The sequence below is a fragment of the Ciona robusta genome, chromosome 3 (genome assembly GCF_009617815.1).
Source record: "Ciona robusta chromosome 3, ASM961781v2".
In the NCBI taxonomy this organism is placed as follows: Eukaryota; Metazoa; Chordata; class Ascidiacea; order Phlebobranchia; family Cionidae; genus Ciona; species Ciona robusta.
Window position 1 is genome coordinate 4,428,938 of NC_143237.1, and position 27,018 is coordinate 4,455,955.

At 36.8% G+C, this 27,018-nt stretch overlaps 2 protein-coding genes and 1 long non-coding RNA gene across 11 annotated transcripts in view; 2 read left to right on the forward strand and 1 right to left on the reverse strand.

Moving 5' to 3' along the window:
• Window positions 1-24,606, forward strand: part of LOC149738335 (uncharacterized) — a 27,680-nt gene extending 3,074 nt beyond the window's left edge. Inside the window, exons 2-6 of one of the 6 annotated variants that reach the window (XM_089873617.1) lie at window positions 1,535-1,676; window positions 17,782-17,895; window positions 20,809-21,127; window positions 22,015-22,057; window positions 24,304-24,522. In XM_089873617.1, coding sequence (XP_089729743.1) covers window positions 1,535-1,676; window positions 17,782-17,895; window positions 20,809-21,127; window positions 22,015-22,034 — 595 coding nt within the window. In that variant the 3' untranslated portion in view covers window positions 22,035-22,057; window positions 24,304-24,522. Of the gene's footprint in view, window positions 1-1,534; window positions 1,677-17,781; window positions 17,896-17,948; window positions 18,073-20,808; window positions 21,128-22,014; window positions 22,058-24,303 lie in introns of those variants that run through there. The other 5 variants (XM_089873612.1, XM_089873613.1, XM_089873614.1 and 2 more) reach the window with 5 other exon arrangements.
• Window positions 1-25,831, reverse strand: part of LOC149738337 (uncharacterized) — a 26,795-nt gene extending 964 nt beyond the window's left edge. Inside the window, exons 1-2 of one of the 3 annotated variants that reach the window (XR_016384529.1) lie at window positions 25,700-25,831; window positions 1-25,508 (exon numbers count right to left, since the gene is read on the reverse strand). This is a non-coding gene — a long non-coding RNA (uncharacterized LOC149738337). Of the gene's footprint in view, window positions 25,509-25,699 lie in introns of those variants that run through there. The other 2 variants (XR_016384527.1, XR_016384528.1) reach the window with 2 other exon arrangements.
• LOC149738338 (uncharacterized) overlaps window positions 25,100-27,018 on the forward strand; it is a 22,396-nt gene continuing 20,477 nt past the window's right edge. For both annotated transcript variants that reach the window (XM_089873592.1, XM_089873593.1), the window contains exon 1: window positions 25,100-25,902. In XM_089873592.1, coding sequence (XP_089729718.1) covers window positions 25,100-25,902 — 803 coding nt within the window. The remainder of the gene's footprint in view (window positions 25,903-27,018) is intronic.

Genomic DNA, 27,018 nt, shown 5'->3' on the forward strand with positions numbered 1-27,018 from the left:
CTTTAAAGACAAGGGTTGTCTCAAGTTTGCTAATATCCAGCTTTCAACATTAAACCAAAACTCTTTGGTGTGCGTGCAGTGGTAAAATAAATGAATAAGAGTTTCACTGGCGTTGTTACAAAATGTGCATAAATCTGAATCTGTTATTTTAAATCGGTACAAATCAACATTAGTTACATTATAACTAATTTTTACATTACCTACCCCCCTCCGGTACCGAGTAAAATCATTACATTTCTACATTACCTACCCCCCTCCGGTACCGAGTAAAATCATTACATTTCTACATTACCTACCCCCCTCCGGTACCGAGTAAAATCATTACATTTCTACATTACCTACCCCCCTCCGGTACCGAGTAAAATCATTACATTTCTACACTACCTACCCCCTACAGTACCGAGTACAATCATTACATTTCTACACGACCTACCCCCCTCCGGTACCGAGTAAAATCATTACATTTCTACACTACCTACCCCCCTCCGGTACCGAGTAAAATCATTACATTTCTACACTACCTACCCCCCTACAGTACCGAGTAAAATCATTACATTTCTACACTACCTACCCCTCTCCGGTACCGAGTAAAATCATTACATTTCTACACTACCTACCCCCCTACAGTACCGAGTAAAATCATTACATTTTTACATTACCTACCCCCCTCGTATACCGAGTAAAATCATTACATTTCTACACTACCTACCCCCCTCCGGTACCGAGTAAAATCATTAAATTTCTACACTACCTACCCCCCTCCGGTACTGAGTACAATCATTACATTTCTACACGACCTACCCCCCTCCGGTACCGAGTAAAATCATTACATTTCTACACTACCTACCCCCTCCGGTACCGAGTAAAATCATTACATTTCTACACTACCTACCCCCCTACAGTACCGAGTAAAATCATTACATTTCTACACTACCTACCCCCCTCCGGTACCGAGTAAAATCATTACATTTCTACACTACCTAACCCCCTCGTATACCGAGTACATTCATTACATTTCTACACTACCTACCCCCCTCCGGTACCGAGTAAAATCATTACATTTCTACACTACCTACCCCCCTACAGTACCGAGTAAAATCATAACATTTCTACACTACCTACCCCCCTCCGGTACCGAGTAAAATCATTACATTTCTACACTACTTACCCCCCTCCGGTACCGAGTAAAATCATTACATTTCTACACTACCTACCCCCCTCCGGTACCGAGTAAAATCATTACATTTCTACACTACCTACCCCCTCCGGTACCAAGTAAATTCATTACATTTCTACACTACCTACCCCCCTCCGGTACCGAATACAATCATAACATGTTACACTGCGCCTACCCCCCTGGTAGCGAACAAAAACATTACTTCTACGTCGCAGACGAGAGATGGTAATCTCCCGAACGATCAAATTGAAACGAAGGAAAAAGGTTTTTACACGAAAAAAGGGGATTCTCTCAAAATGAAAATTCCTGATTTGGCCTACGCCGCGCGAGGGGGGTGTTATAGACTGTACCCGCCAGGCGGGGGAGAGGTGTTAGTGTGTACCCATCTTGTTTTTATCTGTTAATGGACATGAAACGACTTGTACTATCGTCAAAAGTAAAAAGATACGCAACCTTGCACCTCAGAAGAGTTAAGTTATCAAAAAACTCAGAAATTCTGGTTAGTATTCTCTACTAGTTTACTGTTAGGCACCACCAAGGGCGCCAAGGACTGAGGTTATCCTATATACGTATATGATAGCGTGCCTTATAATACCTTCTACTGGTGTCACAAGCATAAAATTTGGACACTAGTTGTACAAGATTCTGAAATAAAATGATAATAAGTCAGGAATATATATTTATATATACTATAGTGTCCATATTTATATAAAGTTGAATCGTAATATTACTTGGGACTATACGCAGAAGTGGGAACACCATTTTCGCTAGGGGCGGCATTGGCGTAGAGTTTTGCAATTGCGTGGGAGTGCGGCAAACACGCAAAGACGATTTATTTGAGATGTATCTTAACGCAATAGTTAGACCTTCTACGCGGCAGGAACACTTAGCGCAATGTAACATAATTTAACTTGCAAGTGTAATATCGCCTAATATATTAGTAGTCTGGAATTTATATACCTTGTCGGCTGCGTAACAATTACTATCATGTTAACAATTAACGTATATGTAAGTTACCTATTCGTGCAGTTCTGACATAACAAACAGCTTTATTTTATTATAAATCCAGATTTTATGCAGGAGACAATGGCAATTGTGACGTAACGTTACTAACTATGGCGTAATACATTTACGGTAGTATTACGTGACCAATATAAAACACAGACATTCTTAAAGTACCAGTAAAGTCCTTGTAATATCAAAATTTGTTGAAGGTAGAAAAGAAAGTGTGGGTTAAACTGCGGTTGGTGATCGCCGACAACGGCGGACACTGGGGGAAGCACCCCCAATAAAATAAACAAGAGAAGTGCTAACTCGCGCCAGGATTGTAAAAATACCCCTTTTTCGGTGATAATGTCACCGTCCGGATCGTCGAAAAACGTCCGGATTTGTTTAGTAGAAATAAATCCTATTTATATTAAAATCAACTTTCTTACGTTCGGCCGACAATATACTCTTTGGTTTCTTTGTTCCGTAATTATTGGCGACATAAACGTGCGCTCTATTTTAACCGCATCAGTTACATTGCGAGAACACGGCGAATTGCTAAAATGACGAAACGGTTCGTGCAAACATTTAAAAAAATGCATTTTCCTAACACCTACTATACTAATTTTGTCACAAATCATGTCACATGGAACCTTTATGTGGTGAATTTAAAATAATATTACATTTATAAACGATCTAAATCGGTAGAAACAAATGAAAAGTTTTACGCACGTTCATCGTGGATTAAAAATATAACGATGATTACGTCATAATACCTTTGATAAATTATTAAAATTTTAGAAACTAATTGTGGTTTATGTGCTTCTATATTTCGTATAATTGTTTTATTCCCGTTATAATTTTAAGCAAGCAACCAAGAATAGTTTGAACTTTAATAAATGCAGGTAAATTGCGTTTATGTGAATTTTAATTGGTGCAAATATTAGAGCGAGGAGCGACGCTATCAGTAAATTGGAACCAACGCAAATTGTAATATGATATTACAAAGTAAAGTAGCTTCCCGGCCGAGCTTGGACAGAAGCCAAAAAACATCGTTCGTTGGCACCGCACGAGAACCAGAGTTTCATTACGTCATTTTTCACGAGAATAAATTCACAACGATTGCTTCGTTTGTTAGGTGTAGAATGTATGCTACCGCATGCGTCTTCCTTTATTTCCTACGCCGGCGCAGAGCATAAAAATGTGACGCTCATACATGATGTTTCGATCTCGTGGTTCGTTGGGCAGTGGGCATTCCTCCCGATTGTTACGTAATGAAACGTCATAGTTAATAGTTATGTTGCATTAAGACATGTGACGTAACAATTAAGCGCAAAATGTCAAATTGCAGCACGGCAATGTTTGTTACTCGAGCGACTTCGTTAACTGATTATTACGAACACGCGACGAACATAAAATATTAGATCGCAGCTTTAACAATCGCACAGGCGCCCGCACTAGACTGTGGTGTCGTGGTGATAGTCAGTAATACGCTTTATAACAAGATTTGGTAGCTTGGGTGACAGACGCACGTAAAACATATTACGTCCGGATTTTCAATAAAATTAAACGATCACCGTCCGGATTTACAACTTTTACAATCCTGACTCGCGCACTTAAAATCTCTCCCTCGTGGGGCGAAAAATATTAAAATTGAAGAAAGAGAAGCAACTAACATTATTCAAGCGAGCTTGACTTTATCTTTAATTAATTTTCGTTCAATTTGCTCTAAAAAGTGACTAACTGCTCGAGATAAGCGTAGTGGCAATCATGCTTGATCGGGGCAGAACGTAAGTGCGCTGCGGTCCACGATCAGCACCGCACGAGAAATTGTTGGCTTAAAGCCAAAAACGCTATTCTTTGGAACATAGGATAAAAGATGGTAATACTAAGTGAGCGGCAATGTAGCTTGTTTATTAACCACCGTAAAAACTTCTGTTATTAACAATTATTACTAATATAGTTTTTTTATATTATTTCTACATCTTGCCACACTGGAATTCATGAAACGCGTCTTCTCTTTATCAAGCAGCGTTTGAACGTAAGCCACGTGTTCTGTATGATTTTGATTAGCGGTGCTTTTCGACTAAACAGGAGCGTATTCTCGTACGCCTTTCTCCTTGAAAACGTCATTAGCACTCGGCTCGGCGCTCGTGCTAAAAATATCTTTTTCACACGCTTTGTTTGGATTTAGTAGAGACCTACCGATATAATTTTTTTCCTTTACAACCGATTATTGTCACTATAACGAAACATATGAAAGGATCAGTATCAGCGGTGTAAAAAGTGCCTATTTTCGATGCCGCTGGCATCGGCCAGATTTTTTTAAAACTGCCGGCGTGGGAATCCGGAATTTATTTACTTCGCCGGCTGCGTAACATTTTGTTTCGTGTTAACGTATGCGTGAGTTACCTATTCGTGCAGTTCTGACGTAACAAACAGCTTTATATTATCATAAATTCGGCATTTATGCGGAGACAATGGCAATTGTGACGTAACATTACTAGCTATGTCGTAATGCACTTGCGGTATTTGATTGCGCCATAATAGGGATTGTGACTAATGTTATACTTAAAAAGACGAACAAATATTTCAACTCGTGTTATGGAATATAAAACACAGACAATCTTAAAGCACTATTAAATTCCCGGTAATTATTATTACAAAGAAAATTCGTTGCAGGTAGAAACGTGTGAGTTTTAAAGTGTAGTTGGTAATCGCCGATTAGTTTTATAGTTTTATTAAAGTAGCAATCCTAGTAGAGTATTTCTTGCTTAAACTAGCGTCTGTTATTAATTTCAATGTTGACCGGACAAAGTTTGTCGCGCGTAGTATAAATGACACTATGCCGTATTTATTAGAAAAGCTCAGTAGCAAAACTTTAATTTTACGGCTAAATGTTTAGTCCTGTGACACTTACCTTGTGTTACACGTGAAAATCGTCGCGGAAAACAGACTTTGATCGAGAAAAGACGAAACATGATTGACACATTTTTAATTAAATTTCTACGCTACGAAGGACCGCGGGAGAAACCATAAGGCTTATATCCAAAAGCCTCGTACATGGTGAAAGCCGCGCACGAACGCGGGGCTAGATAGAGATGCAAAATTTGACGTCAGAACACACGCGCCGGGAAAACTGCCGGAAAAATATAAATGCAAACCGATATCGGCCGGATTTTTATTTTTTACATGCCTGATCAGTATTAATCAAAATTAATAACTGTATTCACGATATTGCAAGTTATCATAAAGAAAAGAAATGGTTGTTCTGCACGTGCTCAGTAGGTACATTATATGTGTTGCTTTTCTTAAATAACTTTGGAGTGACGACCAACGTGATTACTAAACGTAAACTACGAGAGTCGACATTCATAAATCTAAACTACGACGCACGTGGACGTTAAACTACAGCCCACGCGAAGGCTAAACAAGACGCACGGGAAGGCTAAACTACGGCAAACGTAAAGGTCAAGTAGGACGTACGTCGCTTCGCACGAAGTATTTTATATATCAGTGTATTATCCGCGCATTTTTACCGATACCGATTATCGGTAAAACATAAATTTCGGCCAACCTCGTTGTCAACACCCCCAAATAAGTGTCCGCCATTGATCGCCGATTAGTTTTACTTTAAAATAGCTTTTATTAATAATTTGTGTGCTGGCCGAACGCAGTTTGAGAAGTGTAGAATACATGAAACTGCCGTATTTGTATCAGAAGGGCTATTTTTATAAAACTTTGTTTTACCCGAAAATGTTTAATATGTACAGTTTGTGTGTGTTGCAAGTTGAAAACGTCACGGCAATCTGGCTTTGATCGGGAAAAGACAAAACATGATTGACACGTTTTAATTAAATTTGTGCGCTACGATAAGAACCGCACAAAAAAATCGTTGGCTTATAACCAAAAAGAACCATGGGTGGGGCAGCTGAAGAAAGTTCATTAAAAGTATAAGCAAAAAAACTAAAACATCACTTCGAATTTAGCAGATTTCACACGATTTTAGCAATTGGTATTTTTTAACTGCAATCGTGTTCGTTTTGTTCTCGGTTAGCTGCAAACCTGCAATCATAAGTTAGGGTTCCTTGTTTATGATTGCAAGTTATTAACCGATAGTTTTGCTTACTATAGTGGAAGCGGCACACGAATTCTGGGCTAGTTTTAGCGGCAAAAATTGGCTTTAGAACTACAGCACGACCGATTATCGGTTAGCCGATATATCGGTCGCATTTTTGGTGATTTACCGATTATTGGCAAGGGCAAAAAACGGCCGATATTATCGGCGCTAAGTAACCAGACGGCCAGCAACGTGTGTACGTAAGAATTAATGCAGAGCGATACATTGTTCATAAACGTAAACTCACTTGTATGGTATACCTAATTCAACTCGTTCGTAAAAAATTTAACGTATTAAACTAGGTCAGAGCATCTGATCACGCGTCTACCGCATGTCATGTTTATCAGGCGCGTGTAACGTCGAGGTTACTTTAGGTCACTTACGCACCTTTACGCGCCAGTGTGATACACAAATAAACTGCATTAGCTGATAAATATAATGTTTGTTTAATGGAAGGAAAGTAAAATTTATTTGAAAAAATTACAAATTAACCAATTACAAGTTCACCACTAACTAATTAACAATAATTAAGCCTGTTAGTTGATTTTTATTAGCTATATCAGATTTTTTTGTTTTAATCAGTCAAGATTTTTAGGTGCATTAAAATATCGGTTATCGGCAACTGAAATTTACAAAATATCGGTATTGGTTTGAAAAAAGCAATATCGGTCGGGCTCTATTCAAAACGCACGCGTCTACGATTTACGAAACTGTCAGGTTAATTTAAATACGAATCAGTATCGGCCTGACTTCGTTTTTTTACATGCCTGCCGCGCATTCGCAACTTGCAATCAAAGATAATAAACATTGCTATTCGATCTAAATACTCCCATATCCCATACATATTATGCGATTGTCTTGTCTAGCATGCGTAATATATATGGTGTTTTCCTCAGCCAAGCAGCATGTTTATAACGAAATAGTAGGGATCCACACATGGATTCATTGTATCATAATAGCGGTTGGTTGAACCTGGCAATTGATCATGACATAATAGCATTCACACCTTGATAGTTTAGGTTATAATGGGGGTTCACACATGGATTATTTAGCCAAAGTGATCTGACCTTGTTGCAGTTATATTTAATAACAAAAATAAACATTAACAAAAGGAAAGGTAATGAAATTGCTCAGTCACAAACTTTGCCCTGCTGCAATATGAACGTTTTTCACTTATTAGTTACGTCGCAACATAGGCGGCAATTTAGGGGTGCACAGCTAACGTCATTTATAAAGTCATTTTGCACCCCAGTCTAAATTTGTGTAAACCGTTAAAGAATATTTCCCACCAACTCGCATAATATTGCTGTATTATTGGTCTTTCCCATTCCATACATGTGACAAACCACATTTGTTATACTCACAACTGTGCCAGAAGAGTATTACGCAAGCTCAGTAGCAAAACTTTAATTTTACGGCTAAATGTTTAGTCCTGTGACGGTTACGTGTGTGTTACACGTGAAAATCGTCGCGGCAATCAGACTTTGATCAGGAAAAGACGAAACATGATTGACACGTTTTTAATTAAACTCTTACGCTACGAAGAACCAGTGCTGCGATTCGTTGCCAGGTGTCGCCGAGCGCAACTTTCGACGTCCAAATTGTCGCGAGAAAATTAATCATTCTGACGTCATAATACGTCATATCAGTGGCCGTATTTTCGTTACATATTTTCGTTTACGTATAGCTCTAAACGAATAACGGCGCGCGTCAAAGTAACGATCGTTTGTAGTTGACGAAATTGTGTGAAAATTAACTACAATACGACTGCTTTTTCATATATTGCGCAAATTGTTATCTATATTATCGTATCTACATGCTGACGAAAAGATCGAAAAATCTCCCGAGCCATACTACAGGAACGCTAAATCGACAAAGAAAATGCGACAAAATTTACAAACCGGCATAAATTAATTTAAAATTTTATTGGGTGTTTTGACACCGGCAAGCAGCCTAGACGAGAAATTTGATAATTCGTGATTGTAGACAATTGGTTTGTGACGAAGCGCCAGGGTTACGGGAAGATTACCCGCTGTTATGACCAAAATAAAAGCTTGAATCTATAGTAGCGAAATAGGTCTGGCCAGTGACTACCAAGCTTTACCTAAACACAAATTGTATTCACATACTTGTTACGTTCACGTGCGTAGAAAGTATTCATCGTAAACGAGACAATCCTTTACATAATTACAGACGTGAAAAAGCAAAATTCAACTTGTTTTCAAGAACCTGCAGGCTAAATAATGAACGTGTGAGTCCCTATTATGATGCAAATAATCGACGTGTGAATTGCTATTATGTCGCAATGAATTACCAGGTCAAACAATCGTTATTGTAATGTAATGAATCCACGTGTGAATCCCCACTATTTCGTAACAAACACACTGCTTATGGCTGAGGAAAACTTGGTAAATATAAAGCAGCAATACTTCTGGAACATATTTAACTTGATTATTACGGGCTAGAGCCCTAAATCGTTTAGAATGCGATGCAGCAATAAAACATCGTCTGTTTAGCAGTAATATTGTTTGTTTAACTGAATTCCCATGCAGTAATAGAGAGGGTAAACCAAACTCGCGTTAGCAAAAAAATGTAACAGACTTTCCAGAAATATGCGTATCGTATTATGTTTTAAGTCTGCTTAACCGATGTTGCAACTATAAGTGCTGATGTAACAAAATATTGTGGCAATATGAACCGCACTATACAACGAACGTTTGGTTAGTTAGTTAGAAAGCTCCTGTGGGGCAATAATTGAATACGAAAATCGGTATTATGACGTAAATATTCAACGTGTGAATCCCTACTATGACGTAACAAACATTCTGCTTGTCTGATTAAATCCTGCGTAAATAATGACTTCATTACGCGTAGCATAGATTAATGTTGCTACTGCGGGCGAATGCTAGTGGTGAATTAAAACTTACGGGTTGATTTACGCACATATGATTTAATATCGTATTCCCCCTTGGCAACTTAAAACGAACCTAGAGATACCTGTTGAGTGTGCACTGGTGTGGGTGAAGGAAACACCAGAACGACTAAATAAATGAAGGCCGAAGTAGTTGTCCTAAAGAATATTTTACCAAAACATACAAGGACGTATTTTTAATCAAAATTTAATGCATCTAAAACAATCTTGGTCAGATTTTCTTGCGAGTAATTTGGCCTTTAATCCAAGATGAAGAGCGTTCTAATGAGAGACGACGATTAAGAATACAAAAAAGATAACGATGAATCATCTTATCAAAATGTATACCGCTGAGTTCAGTGATAAAAAACCTCAAATTTTAAAGATATATTATTTGTCCTCTAAATCTAATAGTATTACATCCACGCACGTCAGAATTCCCACTTCATATAAAGCGATTTCGTTGCTGACCCAGACTTTGGCGACACCTGTTTTTTTAGGGACGCTGCGTAAAATTTAAGCGACGCTGCGCTAACCGTCGCGACAGACATTTAGTCGCGTAAGATTGGACATCTGCAGTAGATTTTGGCGACACTGGGCACCGTGGCTCGCGCCTAAACTCGGCGTTGACGTCGCTAAACTTAACAGTTATTGCCGCGACAATAAAATGTAAATAAATTAAATTGGACTAGGTGTCGCGAACCAGCTCGGCTGTCGCCGAGCATTGCTCGCCAAAAACGGCTCAATCGCAGCTCTGCGAAGAACCGCAGGAGAAATCGTTGGCTTATATCAAAAGCCTCCTACATGGTGAAAGCGGCACAAATATTGGCTTCAAAACGCACCCCATAAGCAAAAAATTCACTCAACTTTGATCGTTTCTAGTTTCTAAAATACTAAAGAAAATTCAAATTTTATTTTTGATTTTGTATAACAAATGCTTCTTCAAGAATATATAAAAAAACTTGTAAAATATATTTATACTTTATTATGTTTTAGTTTCTCGATCGAACCTAGGTACATACCAGATTATGCTGACTCAGCATATTTTTAAACCTAGTGTTAAACACGAAAAACTGACTTTTATAATAAAAAAGTGGTACAGTAAGTACTAGTGAAACATAATAGACATTTTATTACATGGGCGCTGAATGCGGGGCTGCAAGGCCTGCGTGCAGGCCCTCGCAAATACCAGGGTACTCCCGCAGGTCCTGAAATTTTAACGCGTGCGTCATGTTTATTGCCTTTCTTACGCAAACTTATAGATCATATTTGCGCAGATAATACTGTAGCCAGAACCCAAAAAAGGGGTCGGTCTAAACTCTAAACCTGCCGTCATATTTAAATACTGCGTTATCAGGATCGTTTATCAGTATCGGCATATCGTTAACCCTACAGTTGTTAATACATTCTTGAAGTAATAAAGTCGATCTTTACCAAAGTTTTCCTCAACCACGCATAATGCTCTTTGTTACGATATAGTGGCGATTCACACTTTGATTATTTACGTCATAATAGCATTTGATGCGTCGATTATTGACGTCACAATGCCAATTGACGCGTTCATTATCAGCATTCCAGGAGATAACAAACTGAATGTTCTACGAATCTACGTTCACGGTGGAGACTGTCTTAACCCAAATTCACGTGAACACATGCGTTTTCTACTTGAAACAGATTACAACCATAGGCGTAAAGTTTTACTAAACGTTAGGGTTGCAAAAACCAGAAAAAAAGGAAGTCCTAATAACGGTTTGCAACCCTTTGTTTTCGGTTTGCAACCCTTTAAATATGTGCTTTGTAAAAGCTCATACAAACGTAAACGTATTCAGAATTACGTAGGGATGAGACAAATTAAAATTACGCGCGTTCGGCGAGTCCGTGTAATGAGAAACGGTCGAATCCGATTGCCTGGCGAGTGACGTCACAGTAGCTATGTCGCATGCGCCTTTCGTCAAGCCCGCACGAGTGTGTGGTTATCTTACAAACGAAGACCCGTCCGTCGGAAATAGTAGGTTTCCAGAACGAAATATCGCTGAAATAAACTGCCTAAAACGTTTCCAACACTGCTTTATATTTATATGCAATGTTTTCCTCAGGCAAGCAGCATATTTATTACGAAATAGTAGGGATTCACACGTGGATTCATTGCATCATAATAGCGGTTGTTTGAACCTGGCAATTGATTACGACATAATAGCGATTCACACGTTGATTACTGACGTCACAATAGCGATTCACACGTGAATTATTTAGCAAACAGGAGTTTAAATACCAGTTGAATGCATTTGTGTCGTGAATGACGCATCGGTATTGACATATTTTAACGAACGTAAACGAAGTTTGTTCGCAGTAATAATGGCGTCTTCGTTTGGTCGAACGTAATTCTTTACGCATTATTAGTATTGAGAAAATCAAAGGGTTGCCAGGCAACCCCGTAACTTTACGCCAGTGATTACAACGAAATACATAGCTAGCGCCATTATATATAATTTCCCTCTGTTGTACCGCCACCGTATCAGAACTAAATAACATATATAATACATTAATACTATAGTGACAAATGGTCTGTATTAAACACAATTTAAAATTATTTGTCTTATCATTTAAATCTTTTTTGCATGGCGGATGCCCTTGGTTTTAATTTTCTACTTACAGTTATCTGCCAACGTAATAAAATCAAAGAAAGGTCCTTGCGCATATTACATAACTCACGCCTCCGTGAAAGTTAAATCAAACGTAATGGCTAACCCATGAAACAGGCAAAACCTATATTGGCAAGCACATAAAAACGATTTACAAACATAAAAACGATTTACAAACGACGATTCTATAGCTTGAAATATAGCTCAAAAGATACAAACAGTTTGCCAACAGTGCATTTTGTTGTTGTTGTTGGTGGCTAAAATATTATTGGTACTATGACGCAAATATTTGGCATACCCTGGCATTTTAAAAGTTCTCCGCCTATGTTTTAATATAAAAAAATTGCGAAAAAATTAACTAATAAGGAAAAAATGCTGAGTTAGCATCGGGATTCGATTGTAAAAGTTGTAAATCCAGACGGTGTTCGGTTAATTTTATTGAAAATCCAAACGCATTATGTGTTACGTGCGTCTGTCACCCAAGCTATCAAATCATGTTATAAACCGTCTTACTGACTAAAGGCACAGTTTAGTGTGGGCGCCTGTGCGATAGAAAATGTTGTTAAAGCTGCGATCTAATGTTTTATGTCCGTCGCGTATTTGTAATTATCAGCCAACGAAATCGCTCGAGTAACAAACATTACCGTGCTGCAATTTAGACATTTTGTGCTTAACAGGCATCTAAAAAACAAAAATCTGGCCGATACCGGTTTGCAATTATATTTTTCGGGCAGTTTTTCTTCGCGCATGCTTTCTGGCGCAATATGTTGCTGCTCTAACTGTAACCGCTCCTTCGTGTGCCGCTTTTACCACGAACGAGGCCTACAGTCCTTATCTTAGCATAAGAATTTAATTTAAACGTGTCAATCATGTTTCGTCTTTTCCCGGTTAATGTCTGTTTACCGCAGTGGTTCCCAAACCCATGGGTAATCCTTTAGCTAGTTTAGCTGGTGGCCACCTGAAATTTTGGGTTCAAAATGTTCAATAGGCCTCATTCATACCTGCTGTCTAGTTTTTTTTTTTCGAAAAAGTCGGGCGTTCAGTCGAAAATTAACTTTGAAAATGCGTCAATCATGTTTCGTCTTTTCCCGGTTAATGTCTGTTTACCGCAGTGGTTCCCAAACCCATGGGTAATCCTTTAGCTAGTTTAGCTGGTGGCCACCTGAAATTTTGGGTTTAAAATGTTCAATAGGCCTCATTCATACCTGCTGTCTAGTTGTTTTTTTTCGAAAAAGTCGGGCGTTCAGTCGAAAATTAACTTTGAAAATGCGCGAAAACATACTGCGTCACCGTAATTCGCTTGACTTGCGTAAAGTTAACGATTTATTACGTCACAATAGTGATGTATTATGTACGTTACGGGACATTATAGACTTGTTTTCGCACTGTTTTATGGTAGTGAAAACCTTAAAGCCCTAATTTGCAGCCAATAACCCCTAACGAATTACGTTATCTGTAACCTAGATCAAATCTAACAATATGCATTCTATTACGTAATAATCTAACTCTGTTTAATTTATGACGGCTCGTGTGGATAATACGATGACGCAGCATGATTTCGCGCATTTTCAAAGTTATGTTTTGACACGTACACCATAGTTTTTAAAATCTTCAACTGTTTGTGTGGATCTTTCAATGTATTATTGAAAAAAAAGGCTAAAATACGACCCATGTAAAGGTTAAAATACGATGCATGTGCCTCTTTAACATTTAAGCTTGTTTTAAACCTTCTACATGCCTAATGGTTACGTGTCAATCCCTATTATGATGCAAATAATCGACGTGTGAATTGCTATTACGTCGTAATTAATTGCCAGGTCAAACAATCGCTCTTATGATGCAATGAATCCACGTGTGAACAATGTACAATTTTCCCGCGACCGCGGCGGTCGGCGGAAATGTGTAAGAAATGCGAAAATATTTTACGCGAAACAAATTTTTTAATTTTTTTTTCGTACGCACGTTGTTCCGCGATGCAATGGAAGTTATGCGAATGAAAGTTACGCGAAATTGTGGATAATAATACATATTCTGTTTTCAACTCAATAAACCCCAAATACCACATGTTTCTAAATACGAAACATTATTACGTCACAAGTAATGTTGTTACGCAGATAATTCTTTTATTCCGTTTATCGGCGTATTGAATGACTGCATGTAACGTAACAAGCGGTATTGTGACACTAACCAATTACACGTGGACGTGGTAATACTGTTTTTCCTTATGGTATTTACTCATGTAAATAGGGTTACAAAAAGTTAAAAATAATTTATAGGCTGTAGCCTCTTAAAAACGGTAAAGTAACAGTAAAAATGAAACGTTTAAAAGAAAATTAAGATAAGACCTCGACGTTGCAGGCCTTAAAGCAGTGGTTGCTTTACGCGAGTGCGAAGTATTCACAAACTATCCATACTTTATTGCGCACACGTGAAAAGGCAAATATCCAACATGTTTTTAAGCAACTACAGGCTAAATAATTAAGGAGATGACGCAAATAATCAACGTGTGAATTGCTATTATGTCGTAATCAATTGCCAGGTCAAACAATCGCTTTTATGATGCAATGAATCCACGTGTGAATCCATACTATTTCGTAACAAACAAGCTGCTTGGCTGGGAAAAAAACATAGTAAATATACAGCAGTAAACATATTTAGGTTGTTTATTACAACCTGTTAGCTGTTACCATGTTGAATTGGCAAATTACATTTATTTTACAGTTTACACGCAGCCATGAAAAAAGCAGTGCAAAGTTTGTGTAGCTAATTCCCGCCGAAAAATGAGTAAATGGTCAGGGCCGTCAGGCGACTATTTTTGATACATTCACGAGCCTATTAGTTTAGTATGTGGTACGAGAACGCTGCATGACCCAAAAAGTTTTACGGGAATAGAATTTGGGAACCATTGCATTAAAGCATATTTTAGCTCAGTTCAAACAGCAACAGCTGAAAACATTTGCCACTAGACCTTCCCCAGCACCAACAATCGATGGGTATATTTCTTGAAAGCCTATTTTCTGCTAACGCTAGTTTGGTTTACTCTCTCTATTACATTAGAATTTAGATTAACAAACAATATTGCTGCTAAACAGACGAGGATTTTTCGGTGTATCGCATTCTAAACAATGTGGGCCGCAAAAATCTGTTTTTAACTGTTAGCATGTTTTAACAACTGCTGTTTTATCGCTATATCCTGCCTTCTAGTTTAAAATATTTCTAAATTCTTGCTACTGTAATTAAAGAGACAAATGGAAAAAAGTTAGTATAATCAACAAAGATCTGTTCTAGAAGTAGCGCTGCTTATTATTTCATTTACAATATTTTCCCCAGCCAGGCAGCATATTCGTTACGAAATAGTAAGAATTCACACGTGGATTCATTGCATCATAATAGCGATTGTTTAACCTGGCAATTGATAACGACATAATAGCAATTCACACGTTGATTATTTGCGTCATACTAGCGATTGTCCCTTTGATTTTAGCCCGCAGGTGCTTGAAAACAGGTTGAATATTTGCATTTTCCCGCCTGCCATTGGCTAATCCTAAGGATTGTCTCGTCTACGATGAATAATTCTTACGCATGTGAACGCAACAAGCATGTGAATAAATCACCTAAAATTTAGCAAATATTATTAAAAAATCGACGTCTATGCTCTCGTGTATATAGTTCGTTTTCTTATATCGTTTATAAAAAATGTCTTGCGTAGAGTACAAATAGCATGATAATACTATTACAAACTACGTGTGCAGTTTAACTTTATAACTGATTAGCTGAATCACTGATTAGAGATTATGTCAGCGACCATCGTACGAATGCACACCGTATTTACGAAAGTCGTAATTTTCGCGGAAATACATGACGTCATAATTTGCGGTCGGCGGAAATTGAAAAAAAAATAGAACACTGCGTGTGAATGCCTACTATTTCGTAACAAACAGTCCACCTGCCTAAGAAAAACCCAGTAAACACAAGACTGAACTACAACGCAAACCTAACCCGAACGCTTGAAAAGAATTTTTAATAAATTTGAATCACCTTGGCGCGACCCATTTTTCAACCCTGTGCGACCCATATTTGGATCGCGAACCATACTTTGGGAACCACTGGATTACCGGGACGATTTCCATGTGTAACACACACTGATACAGGGCTAAACGTTTAGCGATAAAAATAAAGTTATGCTTTTTTAATAAATACCGCAATATAGTGTATTTTGTAATGTGCGCAACAAACTTTGCCCGGTCAACATTGATATTATTAACATACGCTAGTTTAAGCAACAAGTACTCTTTCGTCTGCTAATAACGAGTGTATTTACGAACCAAAACTACATGGAAGGTAAATTGTTGGGAGAAAAGCACAACGGTGACGATGAGCTCGAGCGTGGATTAGATAAAATTAATTTTATTGCAACACGGACGAGCAGTTAATTCAAAACTCAAAAATTCTTTACTGTAACCATTGACGAAAACTGTGTTACGCAAACAAAAAAAAATTAATTTTGTGACGAAAAAAACATCGTGTATGAACGTCCCATTTTTACGATCTGCGCTTTATTTGGAAAAAAAGGAAGACGCATTCAGTACCATGCGTTCCACACGTAACAAGCGAGGCAATCGTTGTGAATTTATTCTCGTGAAAAGTGGCGTAATGAAACTCTGGTTCTTGTGCGGTTTCAACAAACAATGTTTTTTGGCTTCTGTCCAAGCTTGGCTGGGACGATACTTTGTAATATCATATTACAATTTCTGTTGGTTCCAATTTACTGATAGTGTCGCTCCTCGCTCTTATATTTGCACCAATTAAAATTCACATAATCCCTATTTACCTGCATTTAAACTACTCACGCTGGCTTAAAACTATATCCAGTGTAAAAAAATTATACGAAAACTTTACATTTACATTTTGTATTCTGCTTTGTGCTAAAAATGTGCAGGGAATCGTGCGCAGACGAGTGCACTATTAAAGGAGAAAAAGCGAGTGTTTCTTTATCGACGATCGGGAGCATATTCGATCGCGAATATGACGAAGTTTATCAAAATGCATGTGTGCTATAGGCCATAGAACCGTATCCGAAATGATTAGCATTGCTTTAAAACATGACGATTAATTGAATTAAACTTATTTGTTGCAAATAGGGATGCACATTACAGAATTTCGAATCGGTGAGATTCGAATCCTTTTGTATTCGAATCTAATTACGGGATTTGGTATTCTGTTTAATGACGTCATCACAGGTCATTTCATACACTATATCAACAATTTTTGAAACTTAATAATTTAAAAAAAAAAAATTTTGTGTTTGTGGGACTTTCCACAGTATACGTTTTGCAACGTCTTTTCATAGCCTGCAATATATTTCATGACGCAAAAACTACCCAATAGTACAATTTTTAATCATTTTACAGCTCATGATCCAACTACTATGAAAGAGTCTATAAACTGACTTTTGTGGGTAAATTTTTTTTTTTTCTATAAATATAAAAATATTCGAAATTCTAGATATGGAATTCTAGATTCAAAATAAAGTATTCTAGGATATCCTAGAATACCTAACTATTCTGTAATGTGCATCCCTAGTTGCAAATAGTCTTTAATTCTTATCTCACAAATTGCGCAAGTTCTCGTAGCTTTATTGTATGTGAAAAAGTTTGGTCTTTGCCGAATCTTTGTCAAAATCGCTGATTCGGCTGAATAAATTCGGCAAACCGAAACTTCGGTACATCACTAGTCACAATTGCCATTGTCTCCACATAAATACCGGATTTGTGCTAATCTAAAGCTGTGTCAGAACTGCCGAATAGGTAACTTACGTATACGTTAACATGAAAAGAAATGTTACGCAACTGGCAAAGTAAATAAATTCCGGATTCACACGTCGGCAGTCTTCTGCCGGCAGTTTTAAAAAATTCCGGCTAAATTTAATAACTGCTTTCAACAGCTGTGGTTAAACTGCTTAGTGTTCCTACAAAGACTGGCAAAAGCTTGTGACAATAAAAGTCGAGAATTGAAATCTGGGGGCATAACTGCTCATACCTTCCGCTTGATACAAAAGGTAATTACATTGTTTATAAGTGTGACATTTTAAATTGAATGATCTTTTTGTAGAAAATATTGAAAAGTTGTCGTGCGTAAAATGGAATTTAATGTGACGAACCCATGGCAGAATAAACCACCTCAGGAAATGTCACAAATTCTTAAAGCATATAATATCACTGATGAGACAGAACAGGTGAATATAATAGATTAATGTAAAATTTTCGAATTGAGTGAGATTTTGGACAAAGACAGTTAGGGATGCACATAACTAAATAGGATATCCTTAAATACCTCATTTCCAATCTAAATTTTTAGATCATTTTTATTTATAAGAAAAATATTTTTACCCACATAAATCAGTGAATTGACCCTTCAATAGTAGCCTTGTTGGATCATTAATCCCCACAGAACGATGTTGCGAAAACGCCTAGTTCCTACCTACGTATGGACGAAAACGGCTAGCAACCTTCAACCAAAACGAATAGCAACCTTTAGAACTACGATGCAAAAAGTTTTTCTCGATAGCCCTACAGATTTCTTCATCTTATGGGGTAAATGAGCTATCAATCAAAATATCTACATCAGTCGATGGAACTCAGAAAAAGCAGCATCCTTGATATTCATGCATAACGCATGGTACAAAAAAGTGGCCTAATTAGGCAATTTTTCATCATTTTATAGCTTATGATCCAATATAAGATTTTTTTGTAGTGTCAATAAACGGATAAATGTGGGTAAAATTGATATTCTTTTATTAATAAAACAATCTAAATTTCAGATTCGTAATTCTAGATTTAAAATAAAATATTCCAGGATAATATAGAATACCTAATTATTTTATAATGTGCATCCCTTAGCTGTGAGAACAAAAATTATTGAGTTTAGTGTAGTTATTATATTACATGAACATCGGAGATCCCCCTGTCTTTGTATGCTGAAACTGATAGCTCTAATCCATGCAGAACGCTGGTGTATCGTAAAATCGCCCAATGCGTAACAACGTATGGGGCAAAAATAGCCAATGCGAAATATTTTCTGTTGAGTGTCCCACAAATACAAACATTTTTTATAATTTTATATAATTGTGTTCAATAAATGACTGTTATTAAACAGATGTAAGTAAGTTTGAATATATGATAAGTAAACTTTACTTTTCGTAATCTTTTATAGAATAAAATAAATTCAATATTTTCAATATTTGTCTTTTTGAAAGGGTATACCGAAAAATCAAAATTTGTGTATGGATAAATATGCTCAAATGTAACCTAAAGGTACCATCAAGGTTTGCCAAAACGATACATCTTCTAAAAAAATCGTGTGAAAAAAAGGAAAAAACTCGCTGGAGTAAAAAAAATTTTTTTTACTCGCTGGAGTAAAAAAAAATGGCCGTTTTGACAGTGCATGGTTTTCCATAACAAAAAATTTCATTCAATTTTGATCGTTCCTAGTTTCTTAACTACTAAAGGAAATTCAAATATATTTATAAACTAGAAACGATCAAAGTTGAGTAATTTTTTTCTTATGGGAAATCCCATGCATTGCGCCACGGCAAACTTTTTTCTACTTCAGTGGTCGAATTTGCAGTTTTAAAACTCAATTTTTTCAAAAGCTAGTTTGTATTTTAAAACTTTGATGGTAGCTTTAGATCCGTGGTTCCCAACATGTGGGGCGCGACCCAAAGTTGGGTTGCCTGATAATTGGGTCGTTTGGTTTCGTCAGTTTGTCACGGTTGTGTTTAAATTAAATCCGGCGCCGTGGCATAGTGGTTAGTGCGCCTGCCTGTGACCCAGAGGTAATGGGTTCAAGGCTTGACGCTGCTACCATTGTGGCGTATGTGTCTTTGAGCGAGACACTTAACAACAATTGCTCCAACCCAGTGGTCACTAATGAGTTGTCCAAGTTATCAGCCATACATAAAAACAAATCCAAAAAAATAATTACCCACAAAGTAACATACATGGTTACTCGTAAGCTGGCACGAGGTGATAAACCCGTGTGATAATGACTGTCGTTTACCGGCCACGCGAGGATAAAGTAAGTTACATACATACATACAAATGTAACTTGGCTATTAAACATTGCAACAGGCGGTAGTGAACAACCTAAATATGTTTCAGAAGTAGAAGTGATTCATATTTACGATGTTTTCCTCAACCAAGCAGTAAGTAGCATGCTTGTTACGTAATAGTAAGGATTCACACGTGAATTCATTGCATCATAATAGTGATTGTTTGACCTGGCAATTGATAATGACAAAATAGCAATTTCCACGTCAATTGTTTGTGTCATAATAGTGATTGTCCCCTTAAATATTTAACCTACCAATGCTTAAAAAAGGTTGAATATTTGCTTTTTACTTATGCGCATAAGTAAAGTATACAAATGTTTGCAAAAAGACTTTATTCGCGCGTAAAGCAACGCCTCAATTTCAAAAACTCACCGATAGCCAGCGAGCACTGCTAGCTCATTAGTGATTTGATAAACATATTATTATCTGAAAAAGTTACTGCATGTTAGGGGTTAGTGGTTAAGAGTTGGAGCTAGGTTAAGTGCTTTAACTGGCATAAAACACTGCGAAAACAAGATTGTAACGTGCCGTAACATACGTAAAATTTTCGACACGACCACCCAACATTTTTGCAAAAAAATTAAACAGTGGGTATCTGTGAGGTCTAAGGAACATTTAGAAATGAAACTGGCCTTCAGCTAAAGGATTACCTGTATACAACGCAATCTTGTATGGCTTTTAAAAGATTTCGACAATATGCTGGGGTTGCAAGATTTTCCCAAAGTGATTTTTTTTAAATGGGTCGCCTTAAAAACGAGTTGGGAACCACTGCTTTAGATCACATTTGAGCATTTCTATAAATGCACAAATTTTGATTTTTCGTTAATATGCTCCTTTAATAATAAATTATAATAATATTAGCAGACCGAAGACATTGATGCACCACAAATATCAAAGAAGGTTGCAAAACTACTACAAGCCACTTTATGTGCACAAGAACTGCGTAAAACAAAAGTTACTTTTCATAAAATAAAAGTAAATAAAGAGGTGCATGATCTTATGTGCACTGATGCTTTTCAAGAAAAAGTTAATTCTCTTCAAATGCTGATAACGGATTTGGAATCTGCGGTGGAAAAACAAGAAGTCTTGACAAAGAGGCTTCACCAACCCTACCAAGGACCGCAGCTAACACTACAAGTTCAGCATCATGAAACTGCAGTAAAGCTGTTTGAACAGATAGGTGAGTCTAGTTTATATTTCTCTTTTTTATTAACGTGCAACAAAATAAAATACATAACAGTCTATTATGTTTTTTACCTAACCTATATGTCTTGTATTTATATAAAGCTCAAGCATTCATTCTAACAAATCTAAATATTGAAATAGTTATGGTAGTTTAAAAACTAAATCCAACAAATCCTGTGCATTGTCAAACCTTGGTACCTTAGTTAGTTTTATAGCGCTAACACAGTCCACAGGGGTCTTATTGAACAACATATGTGATGTCTTCATGCGCTACAGCTTGGTTATTATTTAGCATCTTGGTCTTGGGTGTGCTTGTTTTTTTTCTGTTTGTAGGTATCTGTAGGGATTGAGGGTCAGGGGTTATCACAAGTTGCAATAATAAATAGCAATAAATTGGCAATGACAATCATTAAAAAAAGGTGCATGCTTAAGGAGCTTACGGGTCATGTATGTAACTTTGTGGGTGATTATTTAAATTTTTAAAGCTTGGTTGAAATTGATTTGTACTGGTGAGTGGTGACCCTTGGGTTGGAACAATCAGCCTTTTAGTCGGCGCAGTGGCATAGTGGTTAGCGCGCCTGCCTGTAACCCATAGCATAGGTAATGGGTTCAAGGCTCGTCGCTGCTATACCATTGTGGGCGTATGTGTCCTTGGGCAGGACACTTAACGGCAATTGCTCCAACCCAGTGATCACCAATGGGTTGTCCAAATTATCAGCCATACATAAAAAAAATAAAAAAATCCCCCCAAAAAATAACCACCCACAAAGTAACATACATGGTAACTCGTAAGCTGGCACGAGGTGTTAAACCCGTGTTATAATGACTGTCGTTTTCCGGCCACGCGAGGATAAAATAAGTTGCATACATTCATTCATTCAGATTGCACAAGCATGTTTTAGTCTGGAATTCTATATTAAAAAAGGTATGTTATAAGTGTACATATAAATTAGGCAATCTGGGCTGTATCTTTACAGTTACTGTGGGTTTAGTTCTAAATATTTCTGGTAAGCATTCAAACCGGTGGTATGCTTCATAAGTACTGGCTAATGTTTTCCTAAAAAATATCATTATCCAAAGTTTTGGAAAATGGGAAATTAAACCTGTTCTGGTGTGTCTGAACATCATTTACAATAATTTTAAGTGGAGTTGGATGGTGTTTCTACAAAACTATGTCATGGAATAGCTTTTCTTATTCATATCAATAAACACAAAGCAAATAATTCTTGAGACACTGCAAACTCTGTCGAGACATTTTAGATTTAAAACATTATTTTCTAAGACTTACGATGTTTTGGTTTTTTTAAGTTGTGTTTATATATTAGGGTGGGGGAAGATGAGACACCTTGTCAGACAAGCCTCTTTTTAATTTTCTTTTTACGGACCCTCATTTAATGATAATCAGTAAAATAAGATTACAGAATTATTTGACAGTATTATCACAACTTTATAAAACGCCCGTCAAAGCTGATTACTGTTTTTAAATATTAAAAAAAATGTAAAATAGAAACAGTATACTTTGAACAAGTAAAAAAATACGAAATAGTAAGGTGCGATTTTTTAATGCTCGCTAGATCATAGTAAAGCCAATTTTTTTAGTTTGCGTGTGCGAACGATTAAACTAGTTTCATAGCTTCATAAAACAACCTTGAATATTTCAGACAGCTTGATTTGTCTCATAAAACTAGTTTTAGTTTTGTAAAAAAACACTGAGAAATAAGCATGAAGAAAATAGGCAGGGTTCAATATGACTTTAATTTAAGATAAAAACAACAAAAAATATTGGTTTAACGTTATGTATTTGAAGTTTACATGGCAAAGAAACTAGCACAGCCTGTTAAATTCGGTAGGTTAACTACAAGTTGCGGAATACTGCTAATGTAAATATATTTCAACTTCGAGTCCCATCTTCCCCCACATTGTAGTTTTGTATGTTTTCATTGTCAAACTTTTAAAGGTTTGCGTTTAATTTAGTAATTTATGCCCCAGGGGGTTTTTACATATAAGGTACTGATATAATAAAAAGATAATATTTTGAAAATATATTCGAAATTTGGTCATTTGCACTTGGTAAATTTATAAGAAGTGGCTTGTGCCAAAAACAGAGTAGTAATACCCAATTTGTAGCAAAATAAAAACTTTATTAACAGTTATTATCAATTTTTTGTTATTACAAGTTCATATACATTTGTAGGATACAATATTTATCCATTGATGTTCGAACATTACCCATTGCCGTTCAAACAATACCAATTGTTATGCAATAATATAATGTATAGGTAACATGTTATAAACGATAGCATTAGGGCAAGAAAAAGAATGTTTAGACCTAATTTTCAAAGCGTACAGTATTATTTCGTGTTATTTACGTATATTCCTTTTTATAAATACACTTATTAATCAAAATTAACAATGATTTTAAACTGTCTCATCTTATCCTGTGTGTTTTCGAATTTGTAAAATTTCACTTGTTGTGCGGATCGCTAAATAATTCCTTGTGTGTTTTATTATATTTTATTAAATTGTTGTCAATTAATAAAGGAATGATAGTACTAATTCGTAGTATTACCTAAAAAACCGTCATCTATTTTGATTTTGGAAATATTTGGCAGTATGCGCTTAAGTGTCCCATCTTTCCCCATTGTACTATATTGATTTTATGTTAACAGCCTAAAAGTTCAACATAAAATCTTAAACTTAATACAAATTTTTTATTTAGCAATTATTAGTTGGTTCAAAATGACACGTCAAGGCCCTCGAAGGTTTATCTGTGTGATGCAAATATTAATACTAATAAGTAATAATTATACACACAAAAATATTTTTAGATACCGTCATACGAAATAAGTTTGCAATACATTATGTTTCCATACCTCTATAGATGGTCTATTTGTTTTTGAAATATTCAATGATATAAATTTATTGTGACCTTATCAGTTGTATAATTGTGTCATCAAAAACATAAAAATTATATTAAAAATGCTGCACAAACTTTTTTTTAGTATAGCTACTATGCTTTGCATGCAAAATCCAGTTAAGTGAAACCTGGGCAAAAGTTTTGTAATTTAGAGAAACCGTTTTGTTTTACTTTTATTTGTGTTTATTAATTGAGAATTTTGTTGATAAAATTATATGACTTTAGTTTAAAGCGCTTTATTATTCTTTATATAGATGCTAGTTTAGGCAACTTGAATGAACACTGCAATACAATAGAGTGGCACAACTACCACCAACTCTCAGAACCAAATATTGTGCACTGTCTACATAAAATATGTACCAGCTATAATGAGATAAAGGCAAAATGGAGGAACCTTTATTCAATCCGATCTGATCTAGTGGGGCAGAGTCTTTATTGTTCAACTAATAAAGTATGGCAGACAGTGAACAAAATATCATAAACTAAAGTTTTCTATTTTATCCGCTCGTCGATTACAGTGTGTACACCTGTTTTTAACAAAGCATGTTTTAGTTTCATTTGTGCGTGTACAGTCTTTGACAACACCCCACAGTCGCGTGCGTAGTGAGGAACAATAAGAGCCACTTCAACATACCGCGTATCGATTGATGCCAGCGCATAAACCTCGTTTCAATAACATATTTTAGTAAAACCTGTCTGGAAACAAATATATGTACTGTGGCCAAATATAAGTTGTTTTCTTGTGCCGGTGATTTACTGTGCTAGGATTAGATATGGCATCAAAAATGTCTTCGCACGACTCCAAAGTCCGCAGCAATCCGTGCAAAGAGCGGTAAGTCGACATGTGTAGTTGCTTTTGACTTCGTCTTAGGCTGGTTGTACCTTACTTAGTTTAAACTGTTTAAAGGGTTCTTGAGGTTCTTTAAGCTATCCCGAGTTAACGCTATTCATTGTTTGAAGCACCAGCAAATGACCCACTAAGGAAAATTTTGCCCCCAACGTGCTTCATTAAGGAAAGTAATATAGCAGCTTGTGAGCTGCTAAGTGAAAATGAATATGTATAAAGGTTTGTTACAACAGCCAACGTTTATATACACGGAATGTAGCGATGTAACAGAGGTCTTCAATAATAAACACCAATTCGCGGAAAAGAATAACTGTACAGAGAAGAATGAAACTAGGCAGCAAAAAACTCGATTTAATTTATCCCCTGAATCGGAGTCTGTCAGCACTGATACGTCCAAAACTACTTTGAGATTCATAAGCAGCCCGACTTCAATAATAAAAAGATCGCGTCCAGGCAAAACAAGTACCATACCTCGAGCAAACTTAACTACAGGTGGGCGGCAGGATGTTTCACATTTCAGCCATCAATCCGATGAGTCCACTCGATCGAAATCTCCTGTTTGTCCACAATTACCGGTCTTGAAAGAAAATACCCACGATGACGTGTTGGATTCTAAGAAATTAATTGATATGTCGATCATAACGCCAAAGAAGTTCATTGGATTAGACGACAGTCTACCGATTGACGATTTAACCAGAAGTTTGGAGGTGTCCGTCCCGCACACAGAGAACGGCTCAGATTCAGAATTTGTAGAATTCGCCAAAGACTTTGCTCGTCATTGTCGGCACAAACGTACAGATAACCTGCTTAATCCCGGCCAATACAACGTTTATCTCCAAAAAGCGGCTTCCAAAGACAGATTGCATGGTAGAGATTTCATTTGCAATTCCTTACCCAGTTCTTCTCTTCACAGCACTTCGCACGGGAATTCGAACCTAGATGACAAGGCTGAACTTGAAGGTCACGTGGTTGGAGATCTTATAACCTTTGTCTCAAACACCGCAGTGTAAGTCTATTTGATGTTAGGTATAAAAGTGTGACATTAGATAGTAGGTGGTGAAAAAGCACTCTGCTAAGCACATGTTGTCATAAACTTGAATAAAATAAAACATGTGACCAATCAAAATATGAATGAATGAATGAATGTAACTTACTTTATCCTCGCGTGGCCGGACAGTCGTTATAACACGGGTGTGCACCTCGCGCCAGCTTACGAGTTACAAAGTATGTTACTTTGTGGGTGATTATTTTTTTGGGATTTTTTTCATTTTTATGTATGGCTGATAATTTGGACAACCCATTGGTGACCACTGGGTTGGAGCAATTGCCGTTAAGTGTCTTGCCCAAGGACACATACGCCCACAATGGTAGCAGCGACGAGCCTTGAAACCATTACCTCTGGGTTAGAGGCAGGCGCGCTAACCACTACGCCACGGCGCCGGATGCTTAAGTTAATACGACTGCATTAAATTTGATCAATTGTCAAGTAAACCAAAAATAGAATATAGAACGGAAATATAAAACTTTAGACACCCAAAGTTAGCAGATTGTAGGTGAGCTGCAGTTGACTTCGTGAGCTCGCGGGTAGCTAAAGCTACGTCCTTGTCTAAGATATAGCTAGGAGTTGTCGTTTCTTGTTTCCTAGTCTGGGTTATCTAGAGTTTTGACTTGCAGGAAATCACACAGTTCTGTACCCTCAGTTACAGTAACTGTATTTATTTGTACGTGTGCATTGTCTCCTTTTGTCATTCTTCTTGTTTCCATCCTTACATCGTTAGTAAAAGGCGATTACACAACAGTATATATAGCAATGGTGAAGGTAAAACGGTATTTCGGGTGTCAGGCATTTAGGTCAATATTGGGAACAAAAGAATTTGCGTAACGTATTACTATAACCACGGGCCGCTACAGAACAATCGTTAGCTACCAATATACGGTAAATTTATCTTTAAGTTCTATAGTAGGATGGGGTAAGATGGGACATTTTGTCAGACGAGACTTTTTTAATTTTTTTTACGGACCCCAATTTAACGATAATTAGAAAAATAATGTTACAGAATTATTCGACAGTATTGCCACAACTTCAAAAAACGCGCGACAAAGCTATTTTCTGTTTTTAAAT